The sequence below is a fragment of the Lepisosteus oculatus genome, chromosome 3, assembly GCF_040954835.1.
Source record: "Lepisosteus oculatus isolate fLepOcu1 chromosome 3, fLepOcu1.hap2, whole genome shotgun sequence".
NCBI classification, from domain to species: domain Eukaryota; kingdom Metazoa; phylum Chordata; class Actinopteri; order Semionotiformes; family Lepisosteidae; genus Lepisosteus; species Lepisosteus oculatus.
The window spans coordinates 12,978,235-12,991,146 of NC_090698.1; the positions used below are offsets into that span (position 1 = coordinate 12,978,235).

The 12,912-nt window shown below is 38.8% G+C and overlaps 1 protein-coding gene across 3 annotated transcripts in view; it reads left to right on the top strand.

Annotated features, from left to right (window-relative positions):
• Positions 1-450: 450 nt before the first annotated feature.
• Positions 451-12,912, top strand: part of stpg2 (sperm-tail PG-rich repeat containing 2) — a 78,186-nt gene continuing 65,724 nt past the window's right edge. Inside the window, exons 1-4 of one of the 3 annotated variants that reach the window (XM_069186890.1) lie at positions 451-1,050; positions 3,494-3,603; positions 5,204-5,368; positions 5,483-5,660. In XM_069186890.1, coding sequence (XP_069042991.1) covers positions 945-1,050; positions 3,494-3,603; positions 5,204-5,368; positions 5,483-5,660 — 559 coding nt within the window. In that variant the 5' untranslated portion in view covers positions 451-944. The remainder of the gene's footprint in view (positions 1,051-3,493; positions 3,604-5,203; positions 5,369-5,482; positions 5,661-12,912) is intronic. The other 2 variants (XM_069186889.1, XM_006627311.3) reach the window with 2 other exon arrangements.

The following is a 12,912-nucleotide window of genomic DNA, read 5'->3' on the forward strand; positions in this document are numbered from 1 at the left end:
TGATAGAAAACCTCAACAGATCGATGGCATTTCTTTACTTTTTGCAGTACAGGCCGGTTGGATCCTAGTCTTCTAAATGCATTGTTTGGATGAACGCACTTATTCTCATATTCTCTTCGCACGGTAGAGGTTTAGAGTCTAAACGGTAGAGACTTTTAGTCTCCTGGATACATAGTTCCCTCTAGTGGTATGTCCTATTGCGAACTAAGAATAAGGATAAGCAGAAGAATTGTAGTAGCGTTGAAAAAACAGCGTGATACCGCTACTAAGCACAGCATTGTGTTAAATGACTGAACGTCTCAGTTTACAATAGGTATCTATCTCCTTTTTTACTAATTTATGCAGTTGATGTATTAAATGTGTTAATATTTTTAGTTTCTTCGTGTTTATTGTTTTATTTCTATTTAGGCAACGCGCTGACCCTTTATGGCATTGAACTTAAACTGAAAATTCTGGTGACAAATACGCGTGAATCGTGTGTGTAATTATGAAGGCAAGCAGCATCCTTCATGGTACACTATGTTAAGTTTACAGCGGAGCGCCACCGCCGTTGTGACGTCACCCCTCAGTCTTCGGACTCCAGCGCACGGCCCTGTTGTGTCTGGACAGACGGGCTGCTGACGTGAGCGGTGTCCAGGCAACGGCTCACAACACGCAGGACTTCAGCCCACAGCGCCTTTGGGAAAACTCTTTGGAAGACTTTGGCTAACTTATTTGTAGCTTAAAAAACAGTAGACAAAGATAAAAGAACGTTACTATTATTTAACAATTTTTCTGATCTTTAATTTATTTTTAATAAATAACTGGGTAAGCTCAGTATTGAAGATGTTCTTGATTGACTTTCGTTGACTAAATCGTTTTAATTAGTGTATTTATATGCGTGATGTGCCCGTTTTGACGCTTTTACTCGCCTGAAACTTCTTGAAAGAAATAATTAGCTAGAAATGTATGACAAAGCCCCAAGGGTCACCTGTGCTACGGTAGGAAGCACTGCACCTGCAGTGGGACCCGGTTCCTATGACGTGAGAAAATTCGAGTCAAACAAAGCAGGTAAGACCTTCGTGGGCACAAACCACGGGCGGGACTTGTCTTCGGCCTTGGTGCGCTGGGCACTTAGAAATGAGCTGGCTGCGAGGCGACACATGCTGTAGCACACTAAAGCTGACACCCTCCTTTGATACATTCATAGATACAGTTATCAGCTGTTGAGAAAAAAAATAAACTGGTCTCTATATAGTAAAAAAAAAATGCAGTACTTAAAAAATAAATAACTGCTGATACTTCAGTACATATTGAAGGTTACGCACAGATCAATTTAGAGGGCACCAAATGTATTCATTGCTAGTACAGGAATAATACTGTATATACAGATCGATTAATTCAGTTTTATTCTTTGGGGGTACTTTGGGTACTGCAGTATCTGTAAACAACTTAGTAGTATTTATCCTGAATCGGCAGTGTTCAGAAATCTGTCTGTATTTCAGGATACTGCTTTTGCGTACTGCTGATCAGGTAATTAGTCTGTAGAAAGAGCTTAATAGGTGACAAACACGGGATGCAGAAACTCAAGCAGCCCTTCTGGTAAGTGAGGTCTGCACACCCACCGCCCCCACACTCCCACACACTGAGAACCAGCTGGGAAGAAGCGGTAATTACCTCCGTAATTCAGATGCGAGGTGTTCGGGACTCCTTCAAGACAATAACCTCTTCACAAAGTCAATTATCATCACATTCTGCAAACAGCAACAACAACACTGATTAAATGATTTGATTTCAATCCGTTTATCACTTATTATTTCATCACCGTACATTAGCGGGAGCAACAGAGAACTCAGGGCTACTGTATTTTACTAAAGCCACTGCGCACCGAGTGGGATTCATATGTGCACAGAATTAAATAGTATTAAGAAGTTTCAGTATTTTAAGTCCAATATTTAAAGTCTCTGCAGAAAAGGAATTCTTATAAACCTAAGAAGTACTGTATGTCCAAAATGTATGAGATAACGAAATTGATATTGAACATCCGAGAAACGTCTGCAGTGTAAAAGTTCTTGCTGCAATGTTCTTTGTACAGTTTCCATTAGCTGTCAGTAGATGGCACTGCAAGCATAACGTTGCAATTACAAAAACGAAACAAGCATTGTGAATTATTTTAGAATAAATCTGACCCAATGAATTCAAATAATAAGCAATCAGTGACTGAAGCTGGGAATTACACATATAGTGATTACATTTATAGTTGCTACAGAAACGTCCTTATTCCCTCAAAACAAATTGAAGCAGCGATTGGACACATTCCACACCTGACCGCCTTGGCATATTTTGAATATGGCCTTGTAAAAATACCGCACCAAGAATGGACAGCCTATTGAAAGAAACCGAATGTGTTTTTTTTCACAGTAAATAGTTTAGAGATTACTCAACAAAACACAATTAGTCTATCTCATACGAAGAGCAGCGCTGTTGCAGGTGCCATCCTTTCAATGAAGGATGAAATGAGTCGAGTTTTTGGCTACTTGCCCGTTAAAGATATATATTTTCATAAGTGTGGGGGTTATACCCCCAGGGTTCTGGCTGAAGTTCACTCTGGGCTTGTGCAAACTAGCCTTCCTATAGTCTTGCCTTAATTGAACTAGTGAAGCAGATTCTCAGTTCTCCACCTGGGGCGGCTGGTGCAGATTGGGAGCTGTGTACAGTATCACCAGGGTTGGGTGCAGAGCGTTTGTGGTAAGTGAATTGGGCCCTCTCCCGTAGAGCTATAAAGTACTTTGATTTTCTGGGATGGAAAATGCTATAAAAAGTAGATGCTTATTTTAAGGCTGACTACTTCAGTCTCAACACAAGACACTTTAGCGCTCGTGCTCATTAGAGTTCACGGCTACAAGAAGAGACTTATTGTGTCATTAAATATTAGCTGTTTTTCTGGTAGCGAGCTAAGTTCAAAAGGGCTGTAAGCAGGTGGTAGCATCTTCTGTGAAAGCATTGATCCCAGGATGAAATTAAATATATTGTAATTACAGGGAGAACACATTTTCATTGGCTGCATAGCTTTAGTCTGGGTCTGTCACAGTGCTGATAGAGGTGATTGACAGTAGAGAGTGCTGGAGGCTTTTATGTCTTGGGCACTGGCACAGCTTACAGACCTCATCTCAGTGCATTATCGTTATTTTCATCATCGTAAGAAATGTGTGTGTAGTATGCACACAAAACCTCTTGTATAAGCAATTCGAGATATTTAGCTTTTTTTTTACTAGGTCTCTACTGTAGAGAAAGACAAAACAAAACAAGTGGGAAAAAGCTGCAAAATTTCTGTATCTTTAGTTTCTTTTCAGGAATACTGAAACAATATTGAATCTGTACAGGAAAAACCCATTCTCAGCATGAACTAGTATTCTGTGATTTATTTTACTTGTTGTCAGCCCTAGTTTATTCCCAATATTTTGTTGCAGTCATTTAATGCATTGACTAAGCTATTTGTTTGTGTTGTTTGCAGATTGCTATGCCCCATTTCTGTCCCTTTCGAGCAGAGAAACGCTTTTTAACCCTTCAAATGTAGATGTCGCTGCTCCTGGCCCAGGCCAATATGATGTTTCACCTCTAAAGGTACTTTATTCTGTGTCATTTGTGCAGAATGTCCTCTATAGGCATTGCTTTGTTAGTGCATATGACATTAAGATCAGCATTTTATTGGGATGGGTTCCTATTTAGTAGTTTTAATAATAATAATTCCTTACACTTATATAGAGCTTTTTTTTGGGCACTCCTCTCCAAGTGCTTTACAGGTAATGGGGACTCCCCTTGACCACCACCAATGTGCAGCATTCACCTGGATGATGCAACGGCAGCCATAGTGCGCCAGTACGCTCACCACTCATCAGCTATCAGTGGGGAGGAGAACAGAGTAATGAAGTCAGTTCATAGAAGGGGATTATTAGGAAGCCACCACTACTCTTTTTGAGAGGCACAGAGAGTCAGGACCTTGGTTTCACATTTCATCTGAAGGACAGCGCCTTTTTACGGTATAGTGATGGGGACCCACATGGACTGCAGGGTGAGCACCACCTACTGGCCCCTGTAACACCTCTTTGAGCAGCAGCCTTAGGTTTTCCCAGGAGGTCTCCTATTCAGGTACTGACCAGGCTCACACCTGCTTAGCTTCAGTGGATTTCCAGTTGTGAGTTGGTGGGTGATATGGCTGCTGACTAAAGCTCTCAGAACCCCTGTGTGGTCTTGAACCATCAACCATTTGCTGAACAATCAAGCATGCTAACCAATTGCGCCACAGACACTCTAAATAACAATTGGATTAATGTGCTGTAGGATGTAAAGTGAGGAGCTTAATGCCTTGCCCTGCTTTTCTCTTTGCAAGTCATGACCTTGTCCTCTTGCCTATTAGATGGAAGATTTATTATTATTGTTATCATAAGAACAATATATGTTAAACTGTAGTCCTGACTACCTGGTGATTAAGGATCTCATAGCACTGTTCGGAAATGTATTAACTCATGTCCTGGCTAAATTCCACTCTGGGCTTGCACAGTATGAACTCTTTAAAGTTCTCCCTTAATTCACCTGGAAGAGCAATTTGTATTCTTATAAAAGAAAGGAATTAATTACATAGCTTGTAATGCTTCATGTTGTGTTAAAAATCAGGTGTCACACCCCGACTTCCACTGCAATCTTTATCCATAAATTACTACTGTTCAGTTTTCCTAGGTACTGCGTTTGTACATATAAATAAAACACAATACATTACACTGAGGGGGGCAGCATGAAGACATGGTGGTCAGCACTGCTGCCCTGTGTTTGACTGTAGCCCGGGGTGCTTGCTTGTGCAGAGTTTGAGTTCTCCTTCTTGTTGTGTGTGCAAGTTCCTTCTGTGTCTCAAAAAATGCAGGTAATATAATGCACCCTCTGAGTTTATTCCTGTAAAAAAACATTACTAGATTTCAACCCTGATCATTTTCCCCTGAGCAGTGTGGACAAATGAGCTCTCTTTCTCCCACAGTTAGCTCTATGGTGCTACACAGAAAAGAGATCTCCTGTATCTTGTAACCTCTCCCGTGTACATTGCGGCACTTATTATTGAAATATGTAACTTGTAATATAACTTGTAAAACTGTAATTTAAGTACATATGGTTAAAATATCAAACTTTAATAATAATAAAAATAAAAATAATAATAATGATGGTGATGTTGCAGAAGCATATTCTGGGTGGAAGGAGCATTCAGAACAGGTCCAAACGTTTCGAAGAGCATTTTTCCGATGTGCCAGGACCCGGATCTTATGATGTTATTCCAGCTGTGTCAGGAGTGAGAGCAGGAAAACCTGTGGAAGACACACCTGCAAAAAGAAGCTTGAGAAAGGTACAGTTGCTTTGTTCCAATTTTGTTGATGTGCTTTTGTGAGAGAGAAGCTGTAGGATTATGGCACTGTGGCTCTAAAGAACTAAGACATGAATATATGTATGTACTCTTCAGGGGGCATCGAGTCGTATCAGATACCTGCAGAAACGTGACATTCCTTCAATCCCCTCCCCGGGGCAGGCCTATGGATATGAGGAAAACGAAGATGGCGTGCTCCACAAGCAGCCCCCACATCCTAGGGATGAAACCCTGGGACCAGCTTTCTACAATCCTGGGCCGGTGAGTTTGGCAGGTTTGTGCCTCACATGTCACTTTGCAGAGGCAGCACTTGGCTGGAGACTTCGTCACATTCAGAGCATTAAGGAGAAAATGACCAGACTGTGTGGGGAGGCTCTTTCAGGCTTTGGCATTGTTTATGCATCAGTGAGAGATCTTCCAAGAAGTGTTACGCCTTAAGAGTTCCCTGATCTGCAGTCATTGTTCTGGACTGCTTCCATTAAGAGACAAGACCTTTCTATTACACTCTAAATTCTGGTAACATTTTTTAAAAGAGATTACTGCAGTATGTTTAGTCATTAAAGGAATTTAAGTTTACTCAAGACATCTGGATATTCTAGTTAAAGGATCTATCTTCAAAGTGTGAATTCTCATCATAATTTCAAAAGTACACCAGGGGAAAGCATTATGTTCTAATAGATGTTTGACATTACAGATGCTAATTACTATGTCCTTAGACTTCTTTTCTTAGGTAACCTTGTTGTATGGTTGAGGTGAAGATATTTTTGCAGTCTAAGTGCATGAATACAGAAAATATATTACTGATATTATTAGTATAAACATTTATATTTATAGATAATGTCATATAATTAATTTATTTTTAAAATGAGAAGGAAAAATCAAACTCCCAGTGGTGAATCAGGTATTATGTTTTTTTTCTCTGCAATGTCTTGTGTTTTTTCTGGTATGTACTCTACATTTATGACGAACTTCTCTTGAAAATCTTTTGCATTTTGTTTTAATTAGTGACCTCTTTCCCGAAGCTAATGTGACTGCACTTATGCCAGAGCAATTACTTTGTGGAAAGGGTGAAAGAAATGTTGCTTCTCTTACGCAGAGTTAAGAAATGCTTTTTTTCAATAGTGTGAGATTAAAGCACATTTTAGCCTTGCCTCCATTTAGGAATAAAAACAAAAATCTGCCTTTGATCTGTTGTAGTACCTATTACAGACATTCCTTTGACAAAGTGATTTAGAAATTACTGCATATACTGTATGTAAACTTAGCCCCTGGCGTCTCCTGTGGTGATCATTTAAAGAAAACTGCACCAACAAGAACAGCTACAGTTTCTGCCAGTACAAAACTATCCTGTAAAGGTGTGTGCTTTAATTTTTACAGAAAATTGCACACTGTTCTTTGAAATAAGTAAACACCCAAACTATCCACATTGATTAGTTCACCAAGTTATTGACCAGTAGGAAGTCCCTCCATAGCCCAACTCACAACTCTGTAAAACAAACCCCAATTACTGCAGCATTGGGGTCATGTTGTGAAGGTGTGAAGAGGTAGTGGATAACATCCCTCTTTGCAAAACTCTGCAATCCTTACAATATACTGTATACTGCCTTTGTCCCAGTGGACCCTGAGAACTGCAGTCTTCTGTGCTGCTGGCAGAGGTCCTGTTAGTTGCCCACAGATGAGTGTCACCATACGTCAGCTGATTGTGAAAGAATTTTGTCAATGTGCACCTAGAACATGACTTACAGTGAGCCATTAACAGTGTGTTTCTGTCCGGCAAGTAATGCACACCATTGGCATCCCTGTCAGTTGTTTAGCTACATACAGTAGCTTGAGGCTTTCGTTCACAGCCACTTACAAATACTATGGGGTTAGCTCTGCATTAACACCTGCTGCCAAGTTACTCGTAACTCGCCTTTGCTTTTATGTGTCATTCAATGGATGGACTATGAGGAATATCACATTCTTGTTTTGTGCCACAGCCATCATAATTTAAATTTAAAAAATATTTTGAATACATTTTGTAACTGTTTTGTTTTGGCATTGTTTCTTTTGTATTGTGGACACAGACTCCTTTTGACTTGACTATGAGCACATTTTGTGTCACTCTGCCTTCATATCTCTGAAACCCTTTAATCTCTTGTAAGCAGATGTTGTCGTGTTGGAAACAGACTCTGCTCTGTGAACACCTAAGTAAGATGTGAACGCCTGGGCTCACCTTGAAAACTGCTTGAAAAAGAGTTAAGCAGTGTGATTTATGAACAGACCCCATCCCCAAGGGATCCTGATGGCATGTTACTTATTTTGGGTTTTATGAAGGAATATGATGCCCAGGGTCAGCACATAGATTACATTCATACCCTTCAGACAGTAGTTCATTGGGGAAATTAAGCAACCTTCAGCAAGGCGAATCAAAGGATTATATTACAGTGTTGTGAGGGACAAGGGTGGGCCATGTAGAATTTACAATTAGAACAATGAGTCAGTACCTTGAATACCTTGAATTATTTGTCTCACATGTGCTATGGACTCTGTTGTGTTCTTTTATAAAGATAGACTTTTCACAACCATGCTGTTATGATAAATGCATTAATTCAACATTAAATATTCATAAAATTGAATGGAGAACGTAAAATTGAATGGAGAGCAGTTCAATGTAAGGTAAAAAGTAAAATGTCTGTTTTGGGCAGGTGCAACTCAAGAATGTGTATTTCAGTGTTTCGTGAACTACAGACCTTCACAAAATCTCGATTATATCAGGCCTCAGGCGCTGCCTGTGCTCCAAATTCTCCCCTACACTCTCCAAACAGCTGTCATCGTGAAAGATGCTGCTTCTTTAAGAAGTCCTCGAACTCCCTCGAACACCCACGTACTTCATTATCAGAATGCTACTCTTGTTGAAGCTGCCCTATTATTCGAAATGACGTATACCCATCTGTGGCCAAGCTTCCTCAGTGAATTAGGGCTTTAAATACACACAGCCTGGAAAAATATCCAGGGTTTATTGGGTGTCCATCAGAGAGATTAAAAAAATAAAGTTGTATCAGAAGGAGGCTCACTGTATGTAAATGCATTGTGTCTTGGATAATTAAAAATTACTGCCCAATTAAATTAATTAAAAATTAGGGGGGTTGACAGTAAAACAATGTATGTGTACTTTGACTTTGAAAAATGTTGTCAAATAAGCAGTTAGAAATTAACCTTAAAAACTGTCAAAGTACCATCAAAGACAAATGCCGCCTGTTGTTTAAACAATGTAAAATAATAAATATACAGATATATTTGCATGCAATCTAAAAACATAAACATAAAGTATAATCATATTATTTAGTCTCAGTGGTAATTTTAATATTTTGACTGTATTTGCCCAATTAGTTGTCAAACAAAACTCATGCACAGCACTTGAGGAGAGACATGAGGAATAATTAAATTCCCATAACTTTTTCTTCATCCAGCACAAAAAATGATGGGCCAATTGCAATTTAAGAGATATTCTTTTATGAGAAAAAAATGGGCTTTACTGCTATTCATACACAAGTTGGACAAGGTGTGTCATCAGACAGAGTGTCTGTGATTAATCCAACAGGAAGTTTGCAGTGATCGCATCTTCCTGAGTTTTGCAAGCAAAATTATCACTTTTCTTTAACCAAGGCATAAGTGGAAGAATTGTTTCATTGTCAGCAGATAACCATGTGTTAATTAAAAACATGGCTTAACAAATTTAATAACAGAGTTAAAACCAGCTGGAGAGGACAGAAACTTGAAAAATGTCCAGGAATGCTTGTTTTTATTATTAGAATTCTGCCCTTTTCCTTTTGTTTAACAAAAAATGTGGTTTTGACCTTCAGTGAGAAACATTGGGCAGACATTCATTGGAAAGTGGAGTGGGCTTTGATTTGAGAAATAGTTGTAACCTCAGAGGCACTTATTATGATATGAGATTCTCCATCTGGCCACCTTTAAGGATAATAGCTGCTTGCCTGTCTGAGATGGTATGAAAAATAAATGGCATAGCAGCAGAAATGTCCCTGTGGATAACTAATGAAAGGATTCAAAATAGATTTCCTTCTACAAATATAAGTCTAAAATGTTACATTTCACAGTAGATGATAAATGTTAAGATCATTCCAACAGTGCTGAACAACTTTTTTTGTATATATGAGTATATGAATATATGAGTTTTTAAACAAAGATTTATTTTCCAAAAGGTCTACAAGTTAATTCATATCTTCTCGTATCTCATCTTTTTTTTTGCTCACGATTTGACAGTAAGGAAAACGTCTGCTCCTGAGAAGGTGGCAAAATCCTGATGCTGTAAATATGTGTAGTGGTTTCAATGTTTTGCCACGGTTTAACCAAATTTAATTTACTGCTTTGTCATGGTTTTGTCATGGTTAAACCTGTGGTTTTACCACATTTACACCATGCATTAACAACTTTGTCATGGCTGTCAAAAATTACATTAGCTTTTTTTCATATTTTCCCACTGTTTTCATTTTGTTTTAGCCTGCATGATTATTTTCCACCATGCTTTTACTATGATTTCAGGGTGCTTTACTACACCTCATGAAGGATTTACCATTGAATACTACATTATCACCCCAGCTAATTTTAAACACTATTTTGTTGACTGTTTTTTTACCTGTGGGTAACTTAGAGCACCAGTTGTTCTCATTCGAAATGTGAGTGAAATTCCTGAAACATTATGTATATTTTCAAAGCTGTTAATGCAAACCCCACAACAGCAATATGATTTGCAAAACGCTGTATTATTTGTGATTGTGTTCACTCAAAATCAAGCACATTTGTGCAAACCAATAAATAAAATCTCTGCAGCTGACACACAAACCAATTGAGAAAGACTTGTGAAACAAAATGAATTAATTAATTCACAGTTGAAAGCAACCAATCTCATGTGTGTTCAATCTTACCACAGAGGTATAAATCCTAACTGCCAAAACGACCAATCAATACTTAAGCACATATGTATTAGGTTAGCAGTGAGTTAGTGCTGCTGAAAGACGGAACGGGAACACGTAGTTTGAAGAGGATGAGGGGCTCTGAATGTGTTGTGGTAGAGCAGGGGCCAAGGGATGGGTAAAAGGAGGAGGAAAGCAAATATCAACCATGTGCACTGCCATATCAGATGATGATGTCACTGCCCACATCCCCCCACCAGGCACCCAACACAGGTAATCTGTTATAGATGTTTTGCACAATGGTCATATACCTGTTGAAGAGAGAGAGCTGGTGAAGTCTGACCTGTGGTGTGGGAGAACGTCAGGGAATGGTTTGCCATTTCACCATGGCTATGGAATTCCTCCAACCCCTCTTCCCCCTTCTTTAACCCCATTGAGCAGTTTTTCTCTGCATGGAGGTGAAAGGTTTGTGATCTCATGATCAGATTTCTCTGCTGGGAGCAATAAACACTGGTTGTGGGGACATACCTGTAACTGCAGGAGATTTACAATATTTCATTGTTTCACTTTATGCATGTGCATTGGTTACATATTTCTAAATGAACACTACCTGTTCCTGAATGTATTGCTTTTTGTTATATGTTTGTGTTTTTTTGTGTGGGAATTTCCTTATTGACATTACTGTTTTTAACACAGTAATTACACTTTCAGTGATATTCAGTATTAGTTGGACTGTAAGGTACTGTAGATGAACATGCACTCAGGGTCACATTGATGTTGATAGTATTTTGTAAGGCGCTGTTTAAACACTGAGAAAGAGAGATTCCCATTTACTGACACTATCGTTTTTTGGGGTAGATTTTGATTTTGGGCTTTGTGGTAAATATTATACCAAGTATCTTAGGGTGTTTCACTCTGGTAACGTGTTATTTTGCAAACCGAAATAGAGTTTGGGGACATTTGTTCACTCTTTTGAACAGTGTTCACTTTTTTGTCAGCACACTTTCAGGAACAGCTTTTAAGCAACTGAGTTAAAAAAATGTACATGCAGATTTATTATTTTGTATAGATTTATTAGATCTGCTTAAAGATTTTTTTTAATTTATTTTTTGTCTTTACAAGATTGTTGTCAATTGGATCAAAACTGGTAAAGGGAGGAGAAACACTGGAGGCAGTAAAACAAAGAGTGAAAGCTGGATGGAACAAGTGGAGAGAAATAACTGGAATAATCTGTGACAGGAAAATTCCCAGAAAGTTAAAGTGCAAAATGTACAAGACTGTGATTAGACCTGTACTACTCTATGGAGCTGAATGCTTGGCAGTTGGAAAGATGGAAGAGAACTTGATGAGAAGAACTGAAATGAGGATGTTGAGATGGATTCTGCAGATTTCAATGAAGGATAAGATCAGAAATGAAGAAATCCGTAGACGATGTAGGGTGGTGGATGTGGTTGAGAAGATGCGAGAGGCGAGGTTACGGTGGTATGGACATATCATGAGGAGGGACGTTGAGGAAGTAACAAAGAGGGTAATGGAATTTGAGGTGGAAGGTAACAGAGGAAGAGGCAGGCCTAGAAAGAGATGGATAGATTGTTTGAGAAAAGATATGGAGGTATGTGAAGTGAGTGAGGAAGATGTGCTCGACAGAGACAAATGGAGAAGAGCAACCAAAGCAACTGACCCCAGGACAGTCTGGGACTAAGGCTGTGAAAAAGAAGAAGAAGAAGAAGACAAGATTGTTGTCTCATTTAAGAAAATCCTGGAATTCTGAATTGTCAAATGAAGCAACTAAATTTTTAATTGGAGGCAGATTCTACTAACATTTGCTGCAGTGAAATCCATAAACTGTAGATACAGTTATAAAAGTAATCGTCACTCTTCAAGGACTGAGTTTAAATAAATAACTGAATAAATTAATTTTCTCCTCGCTTATCAGTTTGCATCCTAACATAAACATATGATTTAAAAATCATGCCACAAGGACTTTTTTGCTGCAAAATTACTGTATGTAGAAAGTAAAAGCATATTCTCCTCAAGGAAAGATTTTCAGTAAGTCCTCAAATCAATAATTACAAGTAAACAGATACGCTAGTTGTTTCTTTCCCAACAGTAGACATTTTCACTAAAAAGCAATAATTTAGCCTTCTCCCATTATTTCCTCCCCTGCTTACCTTTAAATGGAAGGCTGTAAATGCCATTTTAAGCATTAAGACCATTAAAACTGTTACACAAGATTGTCATGTGTTTTCAGAGTTTGAAGTAACAGAATATATACTGTATATTAAATGCTCTTACTGCCCATTCTGCAATTCTGCCAAAATTAAAACTGTACCAACATGTATTCCTTTTCACCCGTGAAAATAACACAGCTGTTAATGATGCGATGCTCTCTGGATGGAATGTGGCATTATGTATGCTTAGCATGCATTCAGAGCATCTTGACTCTCTTTCTTTAAGCTCAGGGAGCTGTAAAACATAAAGAAGCTTGCCTGGCTTTTATACCAGCCACGCCACTGACATTGACATATTGGCAACCATGGCCCTTACAAAGTGAACTACCTGTGTGTGATGGGACCGGCGAGCAGTCCATTAGCGGCTAAATTAATGCAC